Raw genomic sequence first — 13,906 nt, forward strand, 5'->3', positions numbered from 1 at the left:
TAACACAAACTTCATGTGCTATTTTTTCTCGGTCTCGTGCACACTTGTATAGTTCTAGTGTAAAAAAGATAAAGGATTATCACATAAGTTAAAAAAGATTACCTTATACCTTTAAAACAACCTTTATACAAATATCTCGTATCAACTGCATTTAACTTGTATGCACAATTCAAAATAAAAATGCGTATAGGTAACTTCTAGGCAGCAGTCCTACCCCCCATAATGCAACTACCTGGACGTTTTAGACCAAGATCACTAAGACCTTTTAAGGGAGACGGCAAAAACTAGCCTCCGGAAAGGATGCATATCTTAAAAGAAAAAGAGAGAGAGAGAGAGAGAGAGAGAGAGAGAGAGAGAGAGAGAGCGCGTCACACTACACTTTCCTTTCTAAGACTTGAGATTATCTATCATCAACTTCAAGGCCATGTTTATCCTTAACAAATATCCAAAAGTCTACTAGCAAACCATCTAGGTCATGCTAATTAAACGATGGCAACACTGTATAAACACCTGCTACTGTTCGTTAATGGTAATACTGCTATCAAAGCTCTTTCGGTTTCTCCAAAACCCTGGTAACATATATGCCTTCTTTGCAAAACCTAGAAAGTCAACAAAGCCAGTTTATATCTGCCTTGTATGACCAGCCAGTCTTAATTTCAGTATACCAGCCACAAACTTCTACTTGAATGTTTCATAGAAGGAAGACCTTTCATGATGATGGTGAGGAAGTGTTCTATGGTCAGTTTAACCACAGGTTACTCGTTAAACTTGTTTAAACCTCGAACTATGCGGAACTTATTAAGTCAAGCTATCAAACGAGAAGAGAGAGAGAGAGAGAGAGAGAGAGAGAGAGAGAGAGAGAGAGAGCACGACTTGCTAGAGCAAATGATCAGTACAAAGTCGCTATAAGAATGAACTTCCTGTATCAAAACATGTAGTACTCACCAATGGCGACGTATGCGAACGCCCGCATATCAAGACAAGAAGTAGTCTACATTTATGACCTGATCACAATGTGCGAAACTGACCGAAGACCTTTCATAGCAGCTTCCAGTGGAAAACGCTAATTATGACGAAGCACTTTTCAAGGAAAGTTACTTTCACAAACTTAAAAAAAGGGTTTGAAAAAACGAAATGGCCCGGGGCAAGGTAGGGCATTCATTCCGAGATTCTCGCCAATTTAACCCTGAACTTAAAATTCAATCTCGATACAGAGAGGAATGTGGAACTGTTGTTGAGGTAACATTCATTACAAAGAGGAGAGGAATATGGAACAGTTGAAGTAACATTCAATATAGACAGGAATGTGGAACAATTGAGGTAACATTCAATACAGAAATGAATGTGGAACAGTTCTTCGGATAATCGATAGATACACAAACTTTCACCAAGTCTGTAAACATACAAAACCTACGCAAAATTCGACAGTAATCCTATTTTTATTGTCGTTCATGCTCCACTCCTCTACATTATTCACTGCTTTTATACATGGTATTTTATGTCTACGCTTTACCCAAAGGCGTACTAATTGGCTATCAAATATGCAAGAACAGTTAAAAGCTAATTATCGTAAATTGCTTTAAGTGACCAAACTACCTGCTGCACCAAGACTATACTTCCACAGGCGAAGTTCTCAAACTACTTCTCTTAACGGTATAATTATATTAGACAACATTTTAATCGCGTTATGAATAATGTGTCAGGAGCTACCACCTACGTGGCAAAAATCGAGCCTCCAAGCTTGCAATTAACCTCGAGGCCGATGTGGAAAACTGTCAAAATGCGGCCCGAGATGATAACAGGGAGCGGAAAAATTAGAAACTAAAGGACTGCTCAAGACTAGTAAATATGTCTCATTACATGAGTTTTCTCTACATGAGGTTAAATTGTTTATTTACTTGACACACGCATACGGACATACAAAATTGAAAAATGATTAGAGGGAGAACCCAACATGTCTAAATTTCCCCCGATTTCCCCCATAATGGATCGTTACTCTGCAAGTCAATCAACTGCCCTGATTTCCATTCCGAAAAAAGAACATGTCTTGACCAGGCCCTTGCTTGACAAAATTAAGTAGGAAGGAAAAACAATTGCATAACAAAACGAAAGACAACTTTCCACGTGTTGAGATATAAGAAGAATTAGAAGAATCAGGTTTAACGTTCTATATCTTCCCATAAAGGCTGGTGATCAGATTTACAGCTGAATAGCTATGCGTTACACTTCAATACAGATAGTAACAATATTCCGATGCCCGAATTTCACTTATTTGTATAATAGGAAATGAACTTAATTACCAATCAAATTTTGTTCTATTCCTTAGTGTCAAATACTGTAAATTACTGTTCATTACTATTTACATGAATATTAAGAGGACTATAAACGCATAGCCTATATACATACAAAATTGAAAACGCGTTCGTGAGTAGTTCAGTTCAAGAAATCGACTAAGATCTCTCACACCAGAAATGACGAAATGTTAGCCGGTCATCAGTGCAACAAGAGAAAGCCCCAGTAAAAACAAAATGTGTTGACTATACAACACAGAATGACTGCACAAGAAACGCTGGTGTTTGATGCTCAAATATTGAATCAAGTCAAAGGGATCATGATGATGCCATGTTGTGCAATTTGCAAAGATTCTATTAAGCGCGCTAACGGAAGAACCAGTTACACTGTATTCAAGTGCCAACATTTTGCGTACAAGATGGCTAATACCGAAACTCAATTTTATGCGTTATTACGATTCCTGGCGCTCAATAATCAGACTTTGCTTTAAAGATTACAAATACATTGTTTGTACCACATGCTATTTCTCTTATGAACAAGCAACTGCTTAATTTGTGGGCGAGGAACTACCTTCATAAGAGACAAAATGACCGAATTCCTGTGCTTCAGGTAAAAAGAATCAAACCCGTTTAAGAAATCCTCAGAACCTTGACCTAATGAGATTAGCTTCTCGTGTTCCCGACTTGTCTGGCGAGAGAAACTAGTACTTCAATTTATGACTACTGTTCGAGTCAAGGAACAAAGTCTGATGACCTGACGAGAAACCTCTAAGGGCAACTCCCTTCCTTGCCTCCAACAGGTGACTCGTGCAGGGGTGAGCCAGTTGCTGTAGATTGTAAATTTGGTAAAGTAGAAAAATGGTGGAGATCAGCTCTGTCCAAATACATATAATTGGAGGTAGGAGACCCTCCTCGGGGATCAAAGTAATACATACACCCATTTCTGTAGTGTGTGGTCGACGAATTACATCAATAGACGATATCTTCGGCCGCCCGTCTACTTTACATTCACCATACGGTGTCCACGGTCTAGGTGTCTAGTCTTTCAGTAGCACCTCTGAGTAGGTGACGCGTAGAAGATAACGAGCGAAAGTAGCGCCCATGCGTTTCACTCTCTTTCATCGACTGTTCGAAGTTATTCCATGGACTAGACAGGCCTAACCTGATTAAACTTCTAATATTTCCAGTTGAAGTCGTTTTCATGGTAGGTGTCGCTTTACCGTTTGCTTCAGCAGTTTAACAGGACTTCGCAATAACTGCAGTTTACTCTCACAACGCCATCATTCAAAGACGAAATCGCGTCCTAATATAAACAAGGAACATCTTACTCAGTATAAGGTAGAAAGCCATGTAATTGAAATTTCAAACAAAAAACATTTCAAATATGGAATTAACGGCTATCAATAGGGTCTCAAATCGCGGTAAACTGCTCACAGATAGGGAAATTTGTAGTAGTACTACGTATTTGTCCAGTGCCAATCTCCTCCACCCCAATAACCGAGAAAGCTAAACTTTCACTAACCCTGTCCGAAAAGAGAGGATACGGTTCTCGACTGTAATTTTAATGCAAAAACCAAGTTTAATCTTTTTCTTTCCTTTCTTTCTTTCTCACCCTTCAGATTTCACTTTCTCTTTCCACCAGCATTTCCGCCCTCATTCAACAGACGTCATTATTTAGATTTTCTATGCAATTTTCTCACGTGAGTAAATTGATCTTCTTTGCTTTCAGGTTTAATGTTTAAAAAACCACGAGATCTTGTTCTAAGTCTTTGCTAAATTAAATTTTACAGAGATATCTCGATTAAACTCGTTACTTATATAATATATATATATATATAAATATATTATATAAATATATATATATAGATATCTATATATATAATAATATAATATATAATAGAATTTATAGAGAGAGAGAGAGAAGGAGAGAGGAGAGGAGACGGAAGATGAGACCGTGAGCGAGAGAGAGAGAGAGAGAGAGAGAGAGAGAGAGAGAGAGAGAGAGAGAGGCGGGGGAGGGGAGGTGTTAGCAACCACATCCAAGGCCGCATAGGTAGTTATGACTACTGTAGCCATCAATCTGCGATTGATGAAAACTTTGTAGGGAGCGAATGGGGATTTACTAAACTTCAAGCCTGACTAACCATAATACCATTCCTGCCTATGTTAAGGGAGACACAGACAAGTCTTCAATTCGTAAGAGGTTTCTTGAATGAATAATATATATATACCCACTATATATACATATATATATACATATATCTATACATATATCTATACAATATATATACATATAGATATACAAATTCTCATATCACATATATATATACATATATATATACATATATAGTATTACAATTATCATATATACATAATATATTAAAATACAAATATATATATAACTATTAAATATATATATAAATATAAATACTATATAGTAAAAATAAAATATATATAAAAATATAAATAATATATACAAAATATAATTATATAAAATATAAACATTATAAATAACATATAAAAGAAAAGAAATAAATATCTATATATATATATATAATATAAAATAAAATATATATATATATATAAATATAATATATTATCTATATTATATATATATATGTGTGTGTGTGTAATTATTTAATAGCAGTCCGTCCCCTCCCTTAATGGTCTGATTTAATACAGTCTATCCCCTCCCTTAATGGTCTGTAATACAGTTTTCACCAGTTTTCTCTCTCCTATTACTGGTAGTAGATTTTCATCTTTTGCCTTTTTTTTACCTACTACTCTAAAGCACACGTTGAGGAGAGTCCAAACGTTTGACACAGCGAGGGAATAGACAAACCCGTTGAAATTCTTTAAAGAATTGAAAAATGATGGCAATGCAGATTGCTTTCTCCGAATCCTGTGACCAAAACTAGGCGCGTAATAATGTGTGCATTCTGAAAAGCCGGCGGGCCAATCTGTTTACGAATAAAAGATGACAGTCAACCTCTACGTCTGCACGTAGCAAGAACCTGTACTGACCAACTCTCATTAACCTGTAGCAGGATTCACCTGAAGAAACCAGTCCCTCCACACCCCTACCCCCACCCCCACCATCAACCGTTGAAACCTCTTCAGCCACCGAATGACATGGCGTTTTCATGACTTGCACAGCGGTAATTACAGTGTGTGTGTGTGTGTGTGTGATCCTGGAGTAGATCATTTATCATTACTAATGAAACCCTAAGGCCTAAGCAGTAATTTCTAGTTATCTCGTGGCAGTGGCATAGGATTCGTAAACTACAGTTCTCCAGTCTATAAAACACATAAAACCAGGCAGATTTCAACGACCGGTTATCAGTGTAACAATATAAATCACTTAACACCTGAAAACACCGGCAGCACAATCAAAATCTATTGCCGTAAGAAAAATCACCGGAAAATATCACATATATATGAAAACGTACAAACTAAAAAGGAGAAGCCAAGTACTGCATGAAGACACAAAAGGGCATTTCTAACTAAATCACCGCACGAAAATGACAACGAAAGAAAGATAACAAAAGTAAAAGTGAGCAGACTTCATCTCAAGACCTTTTTTCCCCCCAAACTTTCACTTTCAATGGACGCTATACCTCTACTGCTCTGGTCTCGTCCACGGAAGAACGACGGAGACTGCATAAACAACGTTGGAAAAAGAACCATTACAATCTTAAGATTGGAGAACGATTCTGTATTTAAGATATAAAAATTTCCTTGGTTCAATTAAATCTTTGTTGCTCTGATAAAAGACAAAGAGAACACCTTAATAAATGGCAAGAAAATGTTCTTCGTGTACTCTTTCTCCGCTAGCTGTGAGGAAAGTTTTGTGAGCCAACGCCACTCTTACTACCAAAGCTAAACAGGTTCAACCCTCCACTTTGGTTCAACAACTCAGTAGATTAATAAATGACAGATTTAGATTCACAACAAGACTGTATAACTGTAGCATCTGCATCGAAAACACATTAATTCCCAAACTTCTAAGTACAATGGAGCGAGGACAATGCAGATGGGCAAGAACTCTGGTTCAAGTGTGGTATATACTGTTAATTCCAATGTAGGTCTGGGCAGAATCATAATCTCGTTCGGTATGCAGATCAAGTCAAATTCGTTTTCTTACGTCTGGGTACAAGGGTACTTTACTCTGCCTTGCATCTATGAGGATCTATCCACAGAAAAAAATTATTATTTGTTGTTATTCTGACATGATACCAGGAACACTTGGAATCCAGCAACACACGCGCAGACAGGCATACTAAACGGCCAAGAATCATAATTAATAATATCAAGAAAATGTCATTAAGTTACGCCACAGCCATACCTGCATTAATTCGTGACTAGGACAAGCATAACAATCGTGTTCTTCGAATGTTGATTACATAACTCAAGGTCACATCCAGTCACGAATAAGTTTTTTTATAAATGAACCATCCCACATAGCCAATTTCAAGTGTACACTTAACAACTATGAATAGAACGCCCATAATTAAAAGAAAACTATAAATAAAAGAACGTCGTATCATTAAGCTCATTAATACAGCCTCTCCTAAAAAGAATCTGCATTAATCAATCGTACCAAAAGAGCGTCTCACTACTCTACAGACAAGGAAGCGAAGGCCTTTTCGAACTGCGTCATGGCAGCGGCCACTCGACATAACAGATACAGTAGTGCGATTAATTTCTATTTTATGACTACTTTCACGCTAAATAAACACTCATCACGCAACATTTCTATGAAAGATACTCTTATTAAAACTTTACCTAAATACAGTTTAGTCATTTCCAGCAACATTCACCATAATCGTCGCGCTAAGCTTGACGATACACTTTGCTTGCTTTGTCTCGGCCAGTAAGCATTATTTCCAGATATCTCGCTTTCATTCCCAATGGTTTCGGGCCAGTAATTGGAATGCCTAGTCAATACAAACCATTTACACAAGTTTATTGTTTGAATGGTTCTCATTTGCTTCACTACTCTAACATAAGTTCTTTACCTATCGTTCAGAAATTCGTTAATCTTCAACCACTTTTCTGAAAATAATAGCAATTACCTGTCCCCTGCAGAACCCTCGCTGCATTGTTGAGCATTACTTCCCATTATAGTGTGCATTTAAGTATTTTTCCCCAAGACAAAGTCGACCACGAACACTTAACCATCTTACATTCCAAGCCTGGAACTGGCCTGAGTTTATGAACAAACCTGAAGTCTCTCAGAGGCTGGGATGCTTTCGATACCTGAAGGGAAGGACCTGTATTAAAAACCCATACAAAACACCCACTCCAGATTTTATCGACTAAATCAATTTAACAAGTCTAGGTAAGAACAGATAATTGTGAAATAGGTTTTGCAGGATGAAAATCACAACTTTGTTTCAATATGAGAGTACAATAATATAGGTTTTAAGCAAAGGGTACCAGATTAGTTTCTCGAGCCAGCAGAAACGCTTTTTGCACGTATTTCCTCTAAAATGTACCAGTGGTTCTGTATATTCCACTGGTGGGCCAATGGTAGAGTGAACAAAATACCAATCATCGGATGTGCAAGGGTTGCATGGCCCAACGTAAGGGCATCATACACAAATATTGAAAACTTGCACTGAAAACATACGTACGTCTTTTCTTCAGAGTTTACGGTCTCAATCTGACGAACGGTGACCAGGTCTGGAGATTGGAATCGCTATGCTTTCCGAAGTGATAAGGCTACACAGAAGAAGCAAGCAGCTATGTCACTACCCTAGCCTAGTCATACATACGCATACATTTGCTAGGTTTGAAAGGAATCAATTTACCATAATAATGGTATTCAAGACTTCAATGTCACTTACTAGATGAATTTTTCTGTTTTTACCAGTTTCAACAAAACCTGCATAAGAAAACCTTTTGCAATGAAATAAAAAATTTGGATTGTAAATAAAAAATATAGTACTAAATGAAGAAGTGGACTGAATTATGAAATTTAGGATTTTTAAAAGCCAGGCGCCAGGCCAATAGTACAATCAATAAACGCAAAAGTTAATCATGGAATCTCAGAGGCTAAAAACCTCTGAACAAAGTAGCCCGTTATGTAACTAGTAGTAGTTTAACTGGAGTTGGTCGCGATCATGGAGTTTAAGGTAATGGGACTAGTAAAATCTCTGAAATTAGAAAGCATATAAAGGCTCGAGGCACCAAGAAGGCGCGTTGCTACCACATATCCAAACCCTGATAAATGGTATTTTGAATTTTGGTTTATTACTTATTTCATTAGGTCTTTCATCAATCTACTATATCAATACAAAATCACGTGAAGGAGAAGGCGACAAGTACAGCGGCGCCCATTAACAAAATAATGTCATTAACAAACTAATGTCACTTTTTTCCGTCCACAGAAAGAAAACTACGTTGTTAGGCCTAATTATCATGAAGTGGTTTCACTAATAGGAGCCTGACAAGATGACCAAGACCAACAGCTCTATTAAGCCTCTTACATAAATACTCGCCGGCAACCTTGACCAACCTCCCCTCTCTCTTTCTAATTCCAATTGCAGTTGAACTCGGCAACAAACAACCACAAAATGACAAAATTGCAGCACTGCGTTCTAGTTGAATCTATTATGAAGCGGTACGTTACAAGTAAACGTGAAAATCTAGAGTGTTACCGAGCTGGTGCAGTGACCTCTTCTCTCGACCCTGAATGTTGAGGCAAATAACATTCGTCCAAGAGTTGATCAACATCCCTGAACGGCGTTAGCGTTGAAAACAAAAGTGGTTTCTCTTTTTAAAGAAACCCGTCTAGTGGATCCACTATATCTCTTGACAAGGACCAGTTTTGCGCACTAGAGACGGCCCCCAGCTACAGATTCTTCCTGCAATAGCCAGATACCATTAACCATACAAGTACACACACACACACACAGCCCTTCTCCCTTCACCCTTGAAAATCCTTTCGAATGATTTCAACTAATCATAGGTAGTGAGCCTCCTGCTTCATATTGGGAATAAGGTTTAAAATTTTCAAAAGGAGTCTTGAACTATACAAATCGGACATGTGAACAGCTACCATACCGCCAAGGTGGCTCCAAAGGAAAGGGTCCTTCACGCCCAAATATGCGAAATTCGCCATGAAAAGTTTCAATTTTAGCCGTTACTGCATCGTAAAAAAAGTATGTCAAATCCGAAATATCATTGCCTTGACCAAACCACTGCATTAAGTCTATTACCCCCAAGGATAAGAGAGAGAGAGAGAGAGAGAGAGAGAGAGAGAGAGAGAGAGAGAGAGAGAGAGAGAGAGAGAGATTTGGTGTGTCAAAACAAAGGACATCGGACTGCCGAAAAAAAGGAAAATAAAAAGTAATCATCTGAACACAACCCATTAAGCAGGTAATGACATAGGTCACTTTCCACTTGGATAAAGTATTACGAGGCCATTTGTTGGAGGAGGCTGGAGGAGGGGGGGCATAAAGGAAATATTAAGGGGTAATTTCCACTGACCTCCCATACGTTACGCCCACACGACTCTTATCAGTCGCCCCTTCAAAAACAAAGACCTATGGGACGAGTACATATATTCTTCTTATTGGCCCATTTCAAGGAAATTCTCTGGTTTACCAAGAGGAAGGAGACTTCAGTTTAACAGGCTTTAGTTTAGAGTGGGGGAGATACGGCATACATAATACTACTAAGTTGAAATTGGAGGAATTCGACGCCCTCAATCTAAACACACCATATAAAAGAGGGGGGGGGGGGGGGAGCCCTTAGAACACCACCGAAATATTCAATAATGCCAAAGCTTCCATAATAAGAGTAAATTTCAACAACTAGGAGCAACCTTGGGTTAGCTTCAGACCACCAGAGAAAATGTATGGACTAACTTGTTACGCGAGATTAGTGCTTAATCTCGCATGGGATATAAGCAACGTCCCTCTATTACACCTTACTCAAGGCCATGATTCAACCGTACATGACACCAACCTTGTTTGTCATGCTTATGGGTGGGCCGGAACTATCCCAACTGCTATACAAGACGAATCAACCTTCATCACACGGTTAGTTGGTAATGTCAAGCCTTTGACGGTTACCACTTACCGAGTTGAGTTTTTCGCATACTAAGGTAGCCAGAGAAGGCTCTGACCGGATTCTGGTAATGGTACTCTTACCAGACAATTTTATCAGCGTCACATTACTGTCAGCAGATCACCGCCTTAAAAGTTAGCATTTTGCCTTCTTTCCAAGGACGGAGTCAATCCGGCGATCCCAACAATCCCTCACCAAAGTTTGATGCCGTCTTGATTTTTTTTTTTTTTTTAATTACTAACCTATGTTTAGCCCAAGAGCAAGAACCCGTGCATGAGTACGACCAGCTTTGACTAACAACTCTTGAACAGTCAGAATATGTGCGAACTTCCTATACGTGGTAGCTGTATACTTACTTTGTAAAATTCTTAGTTCCTCGTTAGACGAGTGGTTTTCACACACTGCCACCAATCCGGCGGTCCGAAGTTCGATTCTCGGCCCGGCCAGAGTGATTCAGAGGAATGTACTTCTGGTGATAGAAATTAATTTCTCGATATAATATGGTTCGGATCCCACAGTAAGCTGTAGGTCCCGTTGCTAAGTGACCAATTGGTTCCTAGCCGCATAAAAATATCTAATCCTTCGGGCCAGCCCTAGGAGAGCTGTTAATCAGCTCTGTGGTCTGGTTAAACTAAGATATACTTTACTATAAAATTCTTAACTAGACTTCACTTCAAAGGCATGATGAAAATAAAAGCTGAAAAGAACCAGACTAACAAAAATCTAAGCATAAAAGTTGGCTAAAGACTTCGAACTATAAAGAACTGCCTAACTGGTCAATTCGGAAAAATAATTCCAGTGAAGCGAACTCCACATAAAAATCTGACCTTGTGGCTACTTTATAACGAAGTATTGCACAGAACCTGGCCAAAATAATGAACCCTGATCATTTAAGCCAAATGAAAAATATAAAAAAGGAACAAGTGAGGAGATGAATGAAATCTTGATTTATATAGTGGTTCAGTTTTTCAAGAATATTAAACCACATCCATTTTATATCACATATATTATATATGATATAATATAAAATGAATGTGGTATAATAATCTTGAAAACAGAACCAAAATTTTTCAAAGAAATATTATACCACTTTAATTTATATATATATATATATATATATATATATAATATATATATTATATATATATATATATATATATATATATATATATAAATTAATATAAATCAAAGTGGTATAATGTTATCTTGAAAAATGACAATGATCCCAAATTATTTGTCATTACTTTCTCCAGTGGTGCCGTTATATCTATGACTTGCCAGTCTGGTTTTCTTCGCCCATTTAGCCATGTACGAATTCGACGAAGTATCCAAGTCTGCTGAAAAGTAAAATCGATAAGCGACATGACTACGAAACCAACTAGTCACGACGGTGGACGTTTGGGTCTCATGGCCCAATCTGGGCAACACTCGAAAAGTATTCAAGATATGGATTTATTGAAGAAAAACTGGGCAATTATGGGAAGACCCTCAAAATAATATAGTTGAACTTATGGATCAAATAAGAGCCTTTAAATTTACGGGTTATTAATAAGTTCTTCGAAATATTTTCATGCTTGTGTGAGCAAGCCCATGGGTGGGCAGGTAAACCATTCAGATGTGTTCATCTTGACATCCCTCCTTCTCACTTGCAGACCAAACACTCGACTAAAAGTTCATTTCACAGAATGACACTTATCAGCCGTCACCAGGTGAGGGTTAAAATGGCAAGGTTACTAGGTTTTCTTGTTACCTGTGAAAATACATTCACGAATATTTACATATTTGACTGCACAGAAGCGTCAATGTTAGTTTGCTTTCGAAAGGATTTCACTAAGACAACTGGCCATATTCAAGGCATACTCGAGGCTTTAGCATGCAAAATGAGAGCAATGACGCCTTCACTGCAAAGTGGGTATTAAAAACGTAATTTCGCCGTAAAAAAACAACCTTATACCCTGACAATCTTTTAAACTACGACCCGAGATGGCTAATAAATATTCATTGTGATAAACCTTTAGTCAGGCATTCGTTCAGAGAGAGAGAGAGAGAGAGAGAGAGAGAGAGAGATGAGAGAGAGAGAGAGAGAGAGAGAGATTGGGTAAATGGGGGGGGGGGGGGGGCCAAGATGAAAAATCTTCGTTACCAACCTATTCCATGTGCTTAATTATTCAGTCCATGTGACATTCCAGAGGGCCTTCTAAAAAAATCATAGCTGGCAACGATTCGGTTTTACTAGTTTGAGAAGTCTTCTAGACCACAAGCACACTTCTTAAATCGACTATGAACACATGCCAGAAAGATACCACCCAAATTCTGGATCGCCAATGATTCATGAAGATTTCACTAGGCGCCTACGATATATATTGAAAACACATGCAAAAACAACCCCTAGAATAATATGGCTAAAAGACTTAAAACCACAGCGATCATTTATGACCATCCCATTTACGATCGTTTGGCCAAGGCACTCAAGAATCCGAACCAGGTACTGATATTTTCTTATTCAAGCACAATTACTGACCGTTGTTCCTTTCCATACATTTATCGTTCGATCATGGTTCTTTCGGATTAAGCCGGCTTATGCCAGCACAGGCCATTGCCACGTTGGATTTTGGTCTTGAAGGGTCTCATGACTCCGCTCACCAACAGTGTCTCAAAATAAGCCTGGTTAATACATTTCGACCGAATGGTTACCCTAACACGCAAGTAATATTAACAAAGCGTAGTTAACCGAGAAACAAAACCGTGGCTGCTGCTTACCAAATTCTGTACCCGTCACAAAAGTTACGAGCAAAATGGCGATAATTCCTCTTGTATACATGATTTAATCGTCCGTCCAACGCCCCTAAAGCTTCAATTTCGATCTTCAGTGCCTTTACAGAGCAGTAAAGAACAAACAACCTCAAATACTTTCTCTGTAAAAAAGCACTTTCACTTGCTGAAGTTTCGAAGAGCGGTGTCAGGGGCTTGGAAGGAATCAGCGATACCTCGAGACGGACGGTGACTTGCTGGTACCGAAGCTGGACGTCAACTAACTCTCGTCTGCCTGTTTTCCGGCAACATCAAGTTCCCTCCGTGTTTGCTCGTTCGGAGTTCGCCAGGAAGGTGCGGCAGAACCCCTTCTTTTCCTATTTTTTGTTCATTTTTTTTCTTATTATTTTCGTCCTTCCTACGCGAGGCTGGTTTGTTCCTTAACCGATACACCATCCGTCTTGGATACTTAATTTTCTGTACTAACAAATAACCTTGCACCCATTTGACTCTATCTCATTTTAATTTTCCAGTCACTTTTTTTTTTCTTTATTCATGCAGGACTTCATTTACAAACATCGTTCGTCTTTGGAAATTCATTTCCTTAATTCTTATACAATCGATTTAATTTCTATATGCAAACTCACGTCTGTCTGAATGACTCATAACCTTTATCATCTCACTCACATATTAATGGATCTGATTTACTATCCAGTGGTATTAACACCGCCTTGAGAAATGATGATAATTTACTGTACGTACTTCTCACGATCTACTGACACCAAGAA

General features: G+C 38.2%; 1 protein-coding gene across 1 annotated transcript in view; it reads right to left on the reverse strand.

Annotated features, from left to right (window-relative positions):
* Positions 1 to 13,411, reverse strand: part of LOC135216248 (protein takeout-like) — a 35,607-nt gene extending 22,196 nt beyond the window's left edge. The window contains exon 1 of the mRNA XM_064251415.1: positions 13,128 to 13,411. Coding sequence (XP_064107485.1) covers positions 13,128 to 13,188 — 61 coding nt within the window. The 5' untranslated portion in view covers positions 13,189 to 13,411. The remainder of the gene's footprint in view (positions 1 to 13,127) is intronic.
* Between the last annotated feature and the right edge of the window lie 495 nt (positions 13,412 to 13,906).

This window comes from Macrobrachium nipponense, chromosome 19 (assembly GCF_015104395.2).
Source record: "Macrobrachium nipponense isolate FS-2020 chromosome 19, ASM1510439v2, whole genome shotgun sequence".
In the NCBI taxonomy this organism is placed as follows: Eukaryota; Metazoa; Arthropoda; class Malacostraca; order Decapoda; family Palaemonidae; genus Macrobrachium; species Macrobrachium nipponense.